A 17,022-nucleotide genomic window follows, 5' to 3' on the forward strand; every position below is an offset into this window, starting at 1 on the left:
GCAGAAATAGGTGCTCTGGCGAAAAAAATATCATGTATTGCTGAAATTCAGGACCTTTGACAAATCATATGATTGTAGTATCCTTAAGACTTTACTTGTCATTTCTAACATTGTTAAAATATGGTTATGAAAAGAAAACATCACTAACCTGTACATACACACCTAATAATAATGTAATGTAATGTTTTTATATAGCACTTTCCCACTCTGTTCTCAACAAAGTGCTTGATAGTTGTTACTCCTGGCATGGATCTATAGTGCAGCGACCCTTTTTACTTCTTATTTGTGAAAGTCCACGACACCCGTCATGCAATGGTGTATCACTGAAAGAACAATAGAGGTGAAAGTAGTTTCAATTTGATATTTCTTGGCAACAAAGACTTCTGTGTTTTGGTTTTGGAGGTGTGTCTCCTCTCCCTAGTGAACGCACCTGGTTAACATATGTACTGTTGTACGTACTGTATACCCTGTTTATACCGCAAATGGCACTTCATTAGGTCTCGCATAAGTGGAATACAAGATACCATAGACCCTCCAAACTGAGTACTAATAGCTACGATTTTCATATATGCACACATAAATTATATTGTAAAGAGTTAGGGTGATTTGAAAATGGGACGACTCTTGCTGCTGGGGGTTGAGCCCTCAATGGCAAGGGTCTGGGTAACAGAGACTAACATATGTGTTGCATCAAAGGTAAATGAAAGTTGGTGCAAAACTGGCTTTGATTTCTACTTGTCTACTACACACTCTGCGACACATCTATTCGCATGTTCTGTGTGAGCAGTAATTACAATTGCTAATTAATGGTTGTCAAGAGAAATATCGTTTAATGAACTTTGTCTTGGTGCAATCACATGCATTTAAAATTTAGAAAAGTGACTAATTTACATAAATTTGCATACAATTTACATAATATCTATTTTAGCATACGCAATTAAATATCATATGTAAGGCTAGAAAAAATAAACATGTACTACGAAGGTCAATTCAAGCTAAATAACGATGGTAAGATAGCAATGCACGATTAGCCGACATCTACATCGGATTTTAATCAGATTGGTACTCTCCTAAAAGACACAGCGAGAGAGGGGTGAAAAAGGAGACATGAGAAACATCAGTGGAAAGCGGGATGGTCACCGAAAACACTGGACATCGCGTAGACGTCTACTGACTGCTCGAGCGCTCTCTTCAACGTTGACAGCGGCATCTTTTGGTGGTCATAAAATCATTTGCTTAGCATTTGAGAGTTAATGTCAACAATTTACTCTGTTCGACAGACCAGAAGTTAGTGTGTCTTAGACACCACATGAAATTGTAACAGTGTGTAAAGCAGGATGCTTTGAAGAAGTCACCTTCGACTAACGCATCTTTTGATGTGTTCTGTGTAAGAGTAAATTGTAGCATAAAACGTCAAATGCTAAGCTCTTATGACCAGGATTCAGTGTGTCTCAAACAAGTGTGTGTCTCAAACACCCAAATGCTAAGGTTTTATGACAAAAAGTGTAGCAGAGTACCTACCCCTTATCTTGATATGTAATAGCAGACTACCTACCCCTTATCTTGATACATAATAGCAGACTACCTACCCCCTATCTTGATACGTAATAGCAGACTACCTACCACCTATCTTGATACATAATAGCAGACTACCTACCACCTATCTTGATATGTAATAGCAGACTACCTACCCCTTATCTTGATATGTAATAGCAGACTACCTACCCCCTATCTTGATATGTAATAGCAGACTACCTACCCCCTATCTTGATATGTAATAGCAGACTACCTACCCCTTATCTTGATACATAATAGCAGACTACCTACCCCCTATCTTGATACGTAATAGCAGACTACCTACCCCTTATCTTGATACATAATAGCAGACTACCTACCCCCTATCTTGATATGTAATAGCAGACTACCTACCCCCTATCTTGATATGTAATAGCAGACTACCTACCCCTTATCTTGATACATAATAGCAGACTACCTACCCCCTATCTTGATACGTAATAGCAGACTACTTACCCCCTATCTTGATATGTAATAGCAGACTACCTGCCCCTTATCTTGATATGTAATAGCAGACTACCTACCCCTATCTCAATCTGTAATAGCAGACTACCTACCCCTTATCTTGATATGTAATAGCAGACTACCTACCCCTTATCTTGACATGTAATAGCAGACTACCTACCCCCTATCTTGATACATAATAGCAGACTAGCTACCCCTTATCTTGATATGTAATAGCAGACTACCTACCCCCTATCTTGATATGTAATAGCAGACTACCTACCCCCTATCTTGATACATAATAGCAGACTAGCTACCCCTTATCTTGATATGTAATAGCAGACTACCTACCCCCTATCTTGATATGTAATAGCAGACTACCTACCCCCTATCTTGATACATAATAGCAGACTACCTACCCCTTATCTTGATACATAATAGCAGACTACCTACCCCCTATCTTGATACGTAATAGCAGACTACCTACCACCTATCTTGATACATAATAGCAGACTAGCTACCCCTTATCTTGATATGTAATAGCAGACTACCTACCCCTTATCTTGATACATAATAGCAGACTACCTACCCCTATCTTGATACATAATAGCAGACTACCTACCCCTTATCTTGATACATAATAGCAGACTACCTACCCCCTATCTTGATATGTAATAGCAGACTACCTACTCCCTATGTTGATACGTAACTTGTCTTGATTGTGTGGGCATATCAAATATTTCATCTTGAGTGGTTGCTGGTGTTGTATTCAATTGTCCTAAAGTGCATGCTGCTAACTGCAGACACCGCTGTCAAAAGATTCACTGCATTTTAAATTATTCAATACTTCAGGTATAGGGGCGAAATCAATATATCAATGTAGGATTTAAAAAAACTAAGTAGACCGCAGGACCCCCCACCCTGACTAAAGTGGCCAAAATTGATAATTGTTTCAGCCAGCGCAATCAATATCAAATCAGTATATAGTATTAATATAGAACTATGAATGCAAGGTCAGCGTGTATTGAGAAAATTGCTCTTTTATTTTATTTAATTTTATCATGCTTTAATTGTCTTTGTAAAAGGCTAACAACAATGACAACAACAGTAGAAACCAGTATTTGAACAACTGTGAACATTCACCAGCTCTGGTCAAATGACTTACCAAAATTACCCACTGTCCCTATAAACCGCCCATCGTCCGATCACAGACAAAATGCAAATAAAGAATTTTAAAAGAGTGAGATGTGTGCATGTACACAGTTAACACCAATCATGGATTTTGCCCTCGTTCCCAATATGTTTTTTAGTGCCATGCGTACCAGGCACTGTGACCTTATTAATGCATCTTTCAGTCTGATGAGGCAAAGCGACCTTAGGGCACTTGTCGTATCAGTAAAAAAACTGTCTAGCTATACTAACCACACACAGCAGCTAGACTAAACCGGTCAGTAACAGTAGCCTTCTTTCTCGTCTCTAAGCTGTTCACAATTTACTAGATCGTAATTTCGTTCAGTGGTAGTTGTTATCATGGAAATCCATTTCAGGGATAAAAAGGCCCTAGTAACTGGTGCTGGTAAAGGTAGGTGGAATATTTCACATAATTGTCACTAGGCTATAAGGGACGAGGTCACCCAGCGAGATTAATTACCTCAATGTCGGATAAAAATAACAATTCTTTTAGTTTGGGGTTTAGGGTTGAGCGGGGGGGGGGAGAGGTTTGACTGTTAGTTCTCATCCAAAATCGATTTTACTTGTAACTGAATCTGTCCAAAATAAAAATATTTCGGAAAATATGTCCAATCGCGAAATGTAAACATTTTCGCTCGTAGTAAATGCATAACACTGAAGACATGTTGGGCACAATACCAAAATCCACGACATTCGCTGTTTGTGCATGCGCACATCTTACTATTTCAAATATCTTTTCGCTGTGTCTGTGATCGGACGACGGACGGTTAATAGGGACAGTGGGTAACTTTGATGATTTGACCATTCCCGATGTATGTTCCCCTCACACAATGTACAAACATCCAGCAAACGATTTTTGAGAGACTAACAAACAAGCTCTGGGAGATCAGTATTTAAAAACAACAACTTGGTAATGCCGGCCATAAAAATATTTTTGAGGCCGTCGACCGTGAGATCTTATATTAGCAGAATGTTCACAGTTGTTCAAATATTGGTTTCTACTGTTGTTATTATTGTTTTTTTAGCTTTTTACAAAGACAATAAATTGTTAATAAAAGAGCAATTTTCTCAATACACACTGACCTTTCAAAGGCAATTACACATGAAAATGGTCAAAAATATATCACTACAAATATTGTCAGATTAATTGTCAACAATTCACTAGTGAATGTGGTAGTGGTTAGATCCCGGGGGTACTCGGGTGGGCAATGGATACATATGTACCCTAGTGGACAAAAATTACAACCACAAACTCTACAAAAATTCAAACAGTAGGGGTGAAATGTCTACATTTCAGCCAAAGTCCATGCCGACTCTGATGCCGACCACAACGTTCAAGGCGCTGCTCCAATCGTCTGAGTGGTCATGAATATTGAACATTTTGATACACGTGACACGTGCATGCTTCAGTCATCGCTACTTCATTGGCTGCCCGGGGCTGGGGGGAGGGGCGCCTACTTAAGATAAAGATGAGTGAAAACAACCCGTTGAAACAACCTTGTTCAAAATATGGGGTGAAAAGTGCTTTCAAAGAGGTAGGTCAAACCTCTACATAATGCTTTAAAAATCCAGACTCAAAAGCCTACATGAGTTGAAAAAATGGGTGAAAACAGCGGTACATACATACCCTTCTATGGGAGTACCCCCCCGGGGGGGGGGGGGGGGTTAGATGTCAGTATTGTCAATTTATCTAGTTAATTCATGTGCTAACGTGCACGTGGGTTTTGAAAGTACAAGCCAAAAATCCTTTGAATATACTATGAGTGGAAATTTACTTTTAACACCCAGTCATTTAGCCATATTGCTGGTCGAATTATTCTAAGCACGTTTGCTATTTAAAATAACAAACATTCTTAGAATAATAGTCTGTACACAAAATGACATTAGTTCTTTTCATTTTGTATTTTGTTGTTGTTGTTGTTGTTGTTGTTGTTGTTGTTGTTGTTGTTGTCGTCGTCGTTGTTTTTGTTTTGTTTAAAGTTTTTTTTTGGAGGGAGGGGGTAAAGATCAAGGTTGTTGATTGCAGTCAGTTTTTCAACAATTAATTCAACTAATTCAGAATCATCCATTGATCACCACTTAAATCAACTGGTCTGCTCTCTTGTGGAATCGAAGAGTGTCTGTTAAAACCAACGCTATTTCGATGTGGTGACAACTGTATGTACTATAGATATGGATGCAATGTAACGAATCAACTGTTTAGACCATACGTTGCCGATTTTCACAATGATAAGGACTAGGATGCTTGTTACATACAGACGTATATGTGCATGCGTGCGTCAAATACCTAAGGAAGACCGTACCAGGGTAATCGTGGCTTGTTATCCCAAAATGGATCTTTACAGTAAAAGTTCACGTGACCTTTTTTGAGATAAACTTTACAAGAAGAACATAAGCTTACACGCAGTGCCAAATTTCAACTTTCATTGTTGATATCGTTTCCCTACGTATTTATACACTTACTTATGAGGAGTTTTTTTTTTATTATATCTAGTCAAATGTATTATTGTGAAATATTTCAAAAACAGAAGTTAACTTGATATTACACTTTACGTTCATACATATGCATACAATGACTATGCCATACCAGTGTTCGCGGATGTAAAATAGCAGAATGGAATGAATGAGCTACATTGTTCTGAGATTGCAGTGCGTCACGTGACAGTGTCCTCCTCCTTAAATTGGTGAAAATGATTACCGAACTATTCTAGAACGAACGTAATGAACCTGCAAAATGATCACGTCTAAAAATCTCCCTTAATACATGTTTACGATGTCTTTTTTCAGGTATTGGTCGAGAGGTAGCCAAGCAACTTGTGAAATGTGGTGCTGAAACGTATGCTTTAAGCAGAACCCAATCAGATTTAGACAGTCTCAAACAAGAGGTATTCATATTATTAAAGATACACATAGAGTTTAGGCATGGTTTGAAATACAACATTCGTTTAACATTAGCTTGGACAGTTCTGAATATATAACTGTACCTTGGCTGTAATAGTGAAAACCCATAAACCATACAGAAAGCGTTTTATTATATGTCACGTATATTGGGGACAATCCCGTTTTTTATGCATTTTTTCAATGGAGAAATTGGTGATGACGTAGCGATACTGACCGAAATCACCCGGAACTTTTTTTTCATATTGACTGAAATCAACGTGGAACTATTTTGACATGCAGAAACAAATTTAAAGTTCACATTTCTGTCCATCAAAATCAACATTTATTTGTTAGGAAACACGTTTATAAATGGAAATTCTGCCGTCACTCACACTGCTAAAAACAAAATGGCGTCGGAATACTACTTTGCAACAATGTCAGTTCTTATAAACTTTGTAATGGCATCATAGCTGGGGTCGTCACTTTCTACAACAGTTCACACTGTTTGTAGCACGTGATTTCTGGAAGAACGGCAAGCTTTTAAAAAAAAACGATCCCAGGGCGAACGTCACTTGACTTACTCTATCACACAATTTATTTGTATGGCAACACTTCTATTTTGTACACGTAACATGTGTAGTGTGCGTTCTTAAGTTACCACACAGGAACTTGGAATTGACCATATTTGTTTACAAATAGTTGTTTTTGTTTATTGTTTACTTTGAAATTCTTTCTTTACAAAAATTAGTCTGCATATAACTATATGAGACTCCAAAATTTGCTATGGTCAAGAAAAGAGTGAAATACTTTGTAAAACAACATAAATTTATTCAAAAAGTGTATAATTAACAACTTAAAGGAGTGTATGTGCTTAAAGACAAATGAATTTATTTGCTTATTTTCACCAGGATTGGTGTTGCATTAGACTAATGACGTCATCGACCGGCTTGTCAGTCTGCCCTAATGGGGAAAGGGAAATTAGAGCGCCCACAACGGCTGATCTGTCAGTCGGTAGACTGTACTGACGTCATCGGTCGGGGCTTATCATGCATCGTGCTCCAAAGTTTGGGGAAAAGAATATTAGACTGTGCCCACAACGGCTGATCTGTCAGTCCAGTTTTGCATTAGAACTAGTATAGTACATCAGCATACACAGTGGCACATATGTAATAATAAGCAAAGTGCTAATGCCTGCGTGCCTGTCAAAGTAATAACTGTACTCTAGTGAGTTTATTGTAGCTTTCCCACCCCCACCTGTAACATACATTCATTGTGAACAAACCAGTGACTACATAATGAATTTTGACACTTATTGACAGGTACCTGAAATTCACACAGTGACAGTTGATTTATCTGACTGGGATGCAACACAGGTAGCAGTTAAATCTATTGGACCCATTGATCTACTCGTTAACAATGCTGGCGTTGCTTGTCAACAACCATTTCTTGGCATTACGAAGGATGAATTTGACACGTAAGAACATGTTAATTACCGAAAATTATTAATAATGCAAATTAGTCATACAATTAGAAATTATATCAACAGGCTTTAGAGGATGTGCGCTTTGTCATGGTTGATGTATGTGCCGAATGATATGGAATTTGAAACGTGCATTCCAAAGATATAGCTTAATTACTGAAGATCATTAATTATTTAAACTACTCATTAAAAGTAAAGGCTATGTCGACAAACTTGTGCGCATTGTTATGGTTAGTATATGTACCAAATTCTGTGAAATTTGAAGCTTGCATTCTTAAGATGAAGCGGAATTAACGAACATCATTAATTGTGCAAATTATTCATTAAAACTGTAATCTACATCAACAAACTCTGTAGGACATATGCGCTTAGTAATGGTTAACGTCTGCACTAAATTATATTGAAATTGAAGTATGCATTTCTAAGATATCGCCCAATTACCGAAAGTCATTAATTAAGCAAATTATACATACAAGCTTTAAGCTAAATCAACAAACTTTATAGGGCATATGCGCTTTATGGTTAACGTATGAACCAAATTGTATTGAATTTGAAGTATGTGTTCCAAAGATATAGCCTACTTACTCAAAACCATTAATTATGCAAATAACTAATTAATGTTCATTGGATGTTTACAACAATCTAGTCAGTTCTTGCCATAAGCATTTGAAAGATGTGAAGCAAATTTCATCATAATTGAGCCAGCCGTTTTTTTAAGACAATGATAACACTGCCAGACACACAGACAGACATTGCCATTTCAATGCCCTTATGGGAGGTAAAAACTACTGGGCAGACAAGGTTAAAAATGTGTCTTTTTGGTCAAAAATCTTTCATTCAAGAACTACTGAGCAGATTGGGCTGAAATTTAATGGGGAAGCATCTGGGAGTGTATCTTTTTTAAAGAAATATTAAGCATATAATGATTTCATCAGTGATATGCAATTTAGGTGTAAAATGTGAATTTGGTCAAAAACTTATATCTCAAAAAGCATGTGGTCAATGAGATTAAAACTTGGTGAGATGTTTTTAGAAGTTTTATTTTGCAGAGTTTCTTCAAAACATTTTTACACAACTGGCCCTAGCAGCCATGACCACGCCCTTAGCAACAACTAAATGGCAGTATATTTTGGTTAATTAACAACATCATCTGATAGGCATGTGAGTGAACAAAAATGTATGCAAATACCCCTAGCAATCCCGACCACGCCCATAGCAACAGCCAAACAGTGGTGTATTTCACAAAGATAATAACAGGGATTCTTAGACAAGTGAACAACCATATTCAAAATGTGTATTCATAGCAACAATACAACGCCCATGGCAACAACCAAATGATCACATATATTGCAAAGATAGCAACAGGGATTAATAGACAAATGAATAAACATTCAAAAATGTATGCAAATATACCTAGCAAGAAGACCACGTCCATGGCAACATCCATGTGGTCACATATTGCAAAGATAACATCGGGGATTCATAGACAAGTGAACGAACATTCAAAAAAAAGTATGCAAATATATGTTGCAACAAGATCACGCCCATAGCAACAGTCAAATGATCGCGTATTTTGCAAAGATACCAACAGGGTTGGATAGGCAAATGGATAGTCATTCAGCAAATGAACACCTATAAACCTACCATGGATCAGACATTTTTAAAAACTGCACAGTTGTGCTACAACGCCATTGGCGCTATTTTTTATTATTAATACTTCCACCCCAAGATAAGATTCTCGTCAGTCACAATACTTCGAGTTTGATGAGGTGTGAAAAAGTAAAATACAATTATAAGTTAAGTAGATAAATACGTTATGCAGACTGTACTGTTAGTACAGTCTGCAGACCAGGTTTCTCTCTGGAATACGTTTTTTTAAGTGACCACTGATGAGGCAAAAGCACGAAGGTGTACATGGAAATAGGAGTAGATCGTTAATATTCTACCCTAAAAATGTTTAGGCTCAGGGGCTTAAACTAGGGTTGGTCGGGTTTTTTTGGCCTAAATAGAATTATCGTATTGATATAAAGTGTACTATTTTCTCCATCAGGACTATGAACACAAATCTAAGAGCGTGCATCCAGGTTGGACAGGTACGTTGTTAGTCCTGTTTCATCGGTGTATTTAACTTTTGTTTAACAATTGTTGACACATCGGTTGATAAATCAGATATATATATATATATATATATATATATATATATATATATATATATATATATATATATATATATATATATATATATATCGGTTGATAAATCATATATGTATATATATATATATATATATATATATATATATATATATATATGTGTGTGTGTGTGTGTGTGTGTGTGTGTGTGTGTGTGTGTGTGTGTGTGTGTGTACATAGGTACATGTACTGTCAAATGATCCATCCATCCAGTATTGTATTGTAGTGCATTGCATCGTATCGTATTGTATTGTATTGCATTCGTTTGGGATTGGATAGGATTGGATTTGTATTCCTTAGAGATTCCATTAACCTAGTTCTCCTTGTGATGGTATACACAAGTAATGATAGTGTTACTTTGTCGTCACAGATAGTCGCTCGTGGTATGGTTTCCAGGGGAACTGGCGGAGCTATAGTCAATGTGTCGAGTAAAGCTTCTCGTGTAGGGGTGACAGGCCACTCAACCTATGGTTAGTCTATTTTGTCCTCTGAGTCGTAGGTGTCCTGCTTTGTATCGATAAATTTATTACAGCTGAATGGTGTAGGCTGCTCGGTGTTTCACTCTTGTGACATTACATTTAATACACACCCTCAGACAACTTTTAAAGCAAAAGAAACAATTACATAGGTGCTGGGCACAATGGGGATTGTAGAAGTCGTAAAGCTAAAATGTTGATTATTAGTTAGAAAATAAAAAAATTAAAATCATCAAGTCCATGTGTAATGTTTCCATTACAAGCCTGTTTTCACTGCACTGTGAAAGAATATCAATGCTTAATATCACTGTTCAATGTGATTGGGCAAATGATCCTGCTGTGTTTATTGTGTCTTTGTTATTGTTAGTCTAGAGTTGAAGTATGGCTATGATATTTGTGTCAAAAACGTAATTACCAAGAGTGAAACACCAAGCCTACATCATTTTTAGCTGTAAATGGATATTGAAATCCAATTTCAGCTGACATAAAACCATCAGCCTTGGCAGTTGAGATGTAAAGTAAATTATGTGTTGAGTTGAATTATGCATGGAAATACGCTCAGGGATGCGATGTGGTGTATAAAACTGCAATGTAATGCGTAATGTAATGCGTAATGTAATGCAATGCAATGTAATGTAATGTATTATAATGTAGATAATGCCAATCAGACGCAATGTACACTAATTAAAAAAAGGTAGCGTAATGTTGTGCAATGCAATATAATGTAGTGTAGTGTAGTGTAGTGTAAAATCGTGTGTTCTGTTTGTGATGTATTTAGTGTGATGTGTGGTGGAGGTTGGGATGGAGAATTAAGTTAGAAAGATGCAAGAAAGTTGTAAATCAATGAAAACATATATAAATATTCGAGATAAAATATCAAATCATTCATTAACTGAAATGAACATATAGTTTTTAGCAAATCATTAGCAAACTGTTTTTAACACTGTAACTGTATAGCTAATGATACTATAATGATAGATTACTAGTAATCGATACAGTATGCAACCATATATTCGTATTTTGTGACTCAATACAGGTGCTTCTAAAGCTGGGGTTGACTACATCACGAAAACTATGGCAATGGAACTAGGACCTCATAAGGTAAGTAACAACTATGGCATTAGAACTAGGACCTCATAAGGTAAATAACAACTATGGCATTAGAACTAGGACCTCATAAGGTAAGTAACAACTATGGCATTAGAAGTAGGACCTCGTAAGGTAAATAACAACTATGTCATTAGAACTAGGACCTCGTAAGGTAAATAACAACTATGTCATTAGAACTAAGTCCTCATAAGGTAAATGACAACTATGTCATTAGAACTAGGACCTCATAAGGTAAGTAACAACTATGGCATTAGAAGTCGGACCTCGTAAGGTAAATAACAACTATGGCATTAGAAGTAGGACCCCATAAGGTAAGTAACAACTATGGCATTAGAAGTCGGACCTCGTAAGGTAAATAACAACTATGTCATTAGAAGTCGGACCTCGACCTCATAAAGTAAGTAACAACTGGCATTAGAAGTCGGACCTCATAAGGTAAGTAACAACTATGGCATTAGAAGTAGGACCTCGTAAGATAAATAACAACTATGTCATTAGAACTAGGACCTCATAAGGTAAATAACAACTTTGGCATTAGAAGTAGGACCTCATAAGGTAAGTAGCAACTATGTCATTAGAACTAGGACCTTATAAGGTAAGTAGCAACTGTGGCATTAGAACTAGGACCTCGTAAGGTAAATAACAACTATGGCATTAGAACTAGGGCCTCATAAGGTAAGTAACAACTATGGCATTAGAAGTAGGACCTCATAAGGTAAGTAACAACTATGTCATTAGAACTAGGACCTCATAAGGTAAATAACAACTATGTCATTAGAAGTCGGACCTCATAAGGTAAATGACAACTATGGCATTAGAAGTCGGACCTCATAAGGTAAATAGCAACTATGGCATTAGAAGTCGGACCTCATAAGGTAAGTAGCAACTATGGCATTAGAACTAGGACCTCATAAGGTAAATAAGAACTATGGCATTAGAACTAGGACCTCATAAGGTAAATAACAACTATGGCATTAGAACTAGGACCTCATAAGGTAAATAACAACTATGTCATTAGAACTAGGACCTCATAAGGTAAATAACAACTATGGCATTAGAACTAGGGCCTCATAAGGTAAATAACAACTATGTCATTAGCACTACGACCTCAAGCGTGTTTCATGTAATACCTTACGCTGTTAGAGGTCATAGCCACTTTATGTTAACTTTTTCGTGAGTTTTAGAAGCCCAAACAAGAAGCCTTTGTAATTTAGCCTATAATTTAATGTTGATGAGTAGCCAGGCTCTATGCAGGGAGAATTTCATTTTATGAATATGGTATCTATTAAAGAGATACAACATTCATAAGCTAAAATTCTATTAATGTAATAAATGATATGTGTGCAATTCCGACGACCAAAACGGTAACTCATCCTGCTCTTCAAAGCAATGCTTAGATATCATTCTCTTATAATTTTCCTTGTTGAGGTACGAAAAATATGAGTGACTGTAAATAAAAGTGACTGATGCAAAATATTACGAGGAAATGATGTTGATTTCATACCTTCTTAAGCATAATTCGTGAAAAATAATGACGATTTGGAACACTTTCACTCATATTTCGCTCATCGCAGAACTAATGACGTAGGCACGATTTTATCGTGACGTAGAACGCCCAGGGTATAACCTCATATTGTGTTTGTTTAAAGGCGTATCAATGAAGGTGGCCGTCTGCACAGTGTGATTATTACTGAAAATATCGGATTGGAGATTGGAGGTTGATAAGCACTTATTGTTTCAGATTCGTGTAAATACATACTGAAAGTATATCAAAATTTAGTTTTCCTTTCCACACTAGTGACTATAAGTACAATGTACTCCAAAATCTAAAGTCGCACGAAGTGCACTAGAGCGGCGACGTTCAGCATCGCTTTGCTCCGTCTGCTGGCGTACATGATCTTACTAGACATGGGCGAAGTGTTAACATTTTGCAATAAGATTAGTACAATTTTGATATTTATAAAGTACTTCTTGTTCCAGATTCGAGTGAATGTTGTAAATCCAACTGTTGTCATGACTGCAATGGGAAAGGCTAACTGGTCAGATCCTGAAAGGGCTAAGCCAATGCTCAGCAGAATTCCTCTACAAAAATTTGCAGGTAACCACGCCAACAAAAGTCGCAATATCTATTTTTTTTTAAAATGACACAAGCTAAGTTTATAAGCTTCTTTCTCACATTAGAACCTCTAGTTTAATATTAGTGTCTGTGCATGCCTTCTATACCATTACTGTCGTCTTCTGGTATTGTTAGAGCAATGGATTGCTTTAGGGATTTCCTCAATATTTTGTCTATGTATAAAAAATTACGTCATTGGATCTTTTATATGGAATACCAGTATGAGTTCATTCAATTGCAAGTGGTAGTTTAGTATGCTTCGATAAATAAAGTACTACAAGTATCTTTTAAATATGTAGCAAAAAATAACGCCCAAAAAGTATAAACTCTCCCTTTAAGGGAGCGATCAGTTTTTACGGCCGGGGGGGGGGCGGTAAATCAGGAGGGGGGGGGCACCTTAATTTGTGACTCAAAGAAGGAGATCGTCATTTTTACAAAGTGAATAAAGGGGGGGGGGGACATCTTATTTTCAACAACTGAACGAAATCATGAACCACCCTGCTGTACTTAAATTTCCATACAACAAATGTATGTTCATACATATGCAGTACACTTTATATTTTTGTAGCACAACTGAACTGAGGTTCAGTAGTGCTATAGGCAGGGCGAAATGTCTGTGTGGATGTGTGTGTGTGTGTGTGTGTGTGTGTGTGTGTGTGTGTGTGTGTAAATGACTTAGAGTAAAAACTGCCAGACCAATTGCGTTGGTTTTTGGTGGGAACATTACTCAGGGTGTGTAGATGACAAATTGTTGACACATGAATATTGCATCAGAGATATGCGTTTGGGTTAAAAAACGTGATTTTGGTAAAATCTTTAACTCCAAACTACTGGACAGATTGGTCTAAAATTTGACGACAACCTCTTTAGGGATGTGGAAATTAGGAATTGCCCATGACATGATACTGATAATCCCATAAGTGATATGCAAATTAGGTCTAAAATGTCTCATTTCGGTCAAAAACCTTTAATTCGAAAAGCACTTAGCAGATTGGGCTGAAATTTGTTGGACACGTTCTTAGGGGTGTGTAAATGAAGAATTGTTCATGGCATGATAATCCCGTCAGTGATATGCAAATTAGTTATACAAATGTGTCTTTTTGGTAAAAAAAATATTTAATTTCAATGTGCCTATAGCAACAGCCAATTGATGGTGTGTACTGCAAATAGAGCAACATCGATTAATAGACAAATGGATAAACAGAAATGTGTGTACAAATATGCCTAGCAACAAGACCACGCCCATAGCAACGACGAATTGATGGTTTGTGTGTGTGTGTGTATTTCAAAAAAAATAGCAGCATGTTTTGATAGACAAATAAATAAAAAACATTAAAAACAATTGATGCAAATATGTCTCCGCCCATAGTAACAGTCAAATGTTGGTGCTTATTGCAAAGATAACAACAAGGATAAATAGACAATGTCAGGTCGACATACATTCCAAACATGGACATAGCAACAAGACTACACCAATAACAACAGCCAAATGATGGTCTATATTGCAAAGATAAAAACAGGAATACGCTTCAAGTAGATAACCATACAAAGAGTGAATGTATATATATCTAGTGTTAAGACCATGCCCATAGCAACAATGAAAAGATGATGTACATTGCAAAACGTAACAAGATGGATGGTTAAGCAAGTGGATAGACTTTCCAAAAAAATATATGTAATTGTTCCAACAATGAAGATACTGCCCATACCAACAGTAAAGTAATGGTGTTTATAAACACTTAAACTATACTGTTGTACTACAATGTTATTGGCGCTATTCTTTTGTTTTCAGAGGTTGAAGATATTGTAAATGGTATAATCTATCTGTTAAGTGATAAAGCTGCTATGATCACTGGGACATGTTTGCCCATCGATGGAGGGTTTTTGGCAGCCGGAGTATAACAACGTTAACTGAAATCTGCGTACCACGTCATCAATTTCTTCCTCTGGGGAGGAAGTATATACCTCAACATATAACCTTTAAACCTATAAGCATAAACTAGTATGCAATTTTAAAGGTATTACTATACTGAAATACGTTAATTTTAGGAATTAATTTGTGAATACATATACCAATAGTATACTGATTATCATGTGATATGTTGGATTTCTACCTACCTGTGACTCAGTCACTAACTCACTCGCTAGTTAGCTAAACACACATAAAGACTAAAGTGAGTACAGGTAATATTTGCCTGAAATGCTGAAAAAAAAGAAATGTGTGACATATATAAATATAAATATATATATATATATATATATATATATATATATATATATATATATATATATATATATACATAATATACATATATAATAATTATATATATATATATATATATATATATATATATATATATATATATATATATATATATATATATATATATATATATATATATATATATATATATAAGAATCCCAGCGATCGGTATTGTTCAAGGAATGGAAGCTAATTTGATGATAATGTTTGCGTGTGCCACAGAAAGAGTTCGATCTGAACTAGTCTAGTCTGTGACCCTGACAAATAAATATACAGGGGAAAAAATACAAGGGTGTAACTGTGCAACAAAAAGTAAGAAAAGGAAGAAAAGGGGTGAAATCTGCAAATATGATACAATAATTGTACAAAATATTTACACGGCTCATAATAATTTAAATAAATTTTATACTAATAAGATAAATAAATAAATACATATACAGGCACTTGTAGAAATTCAATTCTCAAAGAACTGTATGTAACACAAATAAACAGAACAGAACAAGTTACTCATCTTCAGCGTCTTTAGACTTGCATATTTCACACACTCTAAGTTGTGAGGAAATTACACGGTGTTGCCACTCTTAAATAACTTCATCACGCAAACAATAGTTATTGGTACATGGATCTAAAACAAATATATTAAATAAACAGCGGTTGAAAATGTATGATACGTTCTTTGTGTAATTTGTTTATGAGCGTTGTAGGTAGCCTTTAGTGATTACAGGGGGGAGGAGGGGAATCCAGCCCGGTCTGTGGCATAAAATGTGCCCTCCTCTTTGTCTTGACTTTCCCTCAAGTTCTTTTCTCGAAAATGTGAAATGTGACCCTCCCCCTGTTCAAATATTTCAATGAAAAAATATTTTAAAAACCGCCTCCCTGTGATGTAGTTGTTAAAGCTTAAGCATTTATTGTTTACCAATATTACGACAACAGTGAGTGTTTGTATTAAATCAATGCATGCGCTTGAATGTAATTGGCCGAGCTGAAGGCCAGAACTCCCAAAGACACAACAGAGAACCTCACGACCGATTTCAACATCTCCACTCCACCGCACTGGCCCCCAATATCTTGCCATGCTGTTTGTTCCCACTCCTTTCCTCACACTTTAACACTTTAACTATACTGACACACTTTAACTATACTGACAGTTAATTCACTACATTTCACTGATATATGTTGTGATATTACTTTACAATGGTGGCAGTGGTGGGATGTAATAGCAGAAGGATTTGGAACCGGTGGCAGTGGTGGGATCAAAATTATACAAAGTTAGATTTTAGAAATGAGTCAAAATAAA

General features: G+C 36.2%; 1 protein-coding gene across 1 annotated transcript; it reads left to right on the forward strand.

Moving 5' to 3' along the window:
• The first annotated feature begins 3,549 nt into the window (after positions 1-3,549).
• Positions 3,550-15,385, forward strand: LOC144434789 (L-xylulose reductase-like). The gene is made up of 8 exons (XM_078123288.1): positions 3,550-3,601; positions 5,998-6,095; positions 7,410-7,564; positions 9,621-9,663; positions 10,131-10,230; positions 11,273-11,337; positions 13,327-13,444; positions 15,255-15,385. The coding sequence occupies exons 1-8, from the start codon at positions 3,550-3,552 to the stop codon at positions 15,362-15,364; spliced, it is 741 nt and encodes a 246-aa protein (XP_077979414.1). The 3' UTR covers positions 15,365-15,385.
• Positions 15,386-17,022: the final 1,637 nt, after the last annotated feature.

Source organism: Glandiceps talaboti, chromosome 5 (assembly GCF_964340395.1).
Source record: "Glandiceps talaboti chromosome 5, keGlaTala1.1, whole genome shotgun sequence".
NCBI lineage: Eukaryota > Metazoa > Hemichordata > Enteropneusta > Spengelidae > Glandiceps > Glandiceps talaboti.

Excerpts from the sequence above, each read along its gene's own strand:
- LOC144434789 (XM_078123288.1), top strand. The coding sequence starts at position 3,550 with ATGGAAATCCATTTCAGGGATAAAAAGGCCCTAGTAACTGGTGCTGGT. Across the intron at positions 10,231-11,272 it reads GACAGGCCACTCAACCTATG|GTGCTTCTAAAGCTGGGGTT; the intron begins GTTAGTCTATTT and ends GACTCAATACAG. Across the intron at positions 13,445-15,254 it reads TCCTCTACAAAAATTTGCAG|AGGTTGAAGATATTGTAAAT; the intron begins GTAACCACGCCA and ends TTTTGTTTTCAG.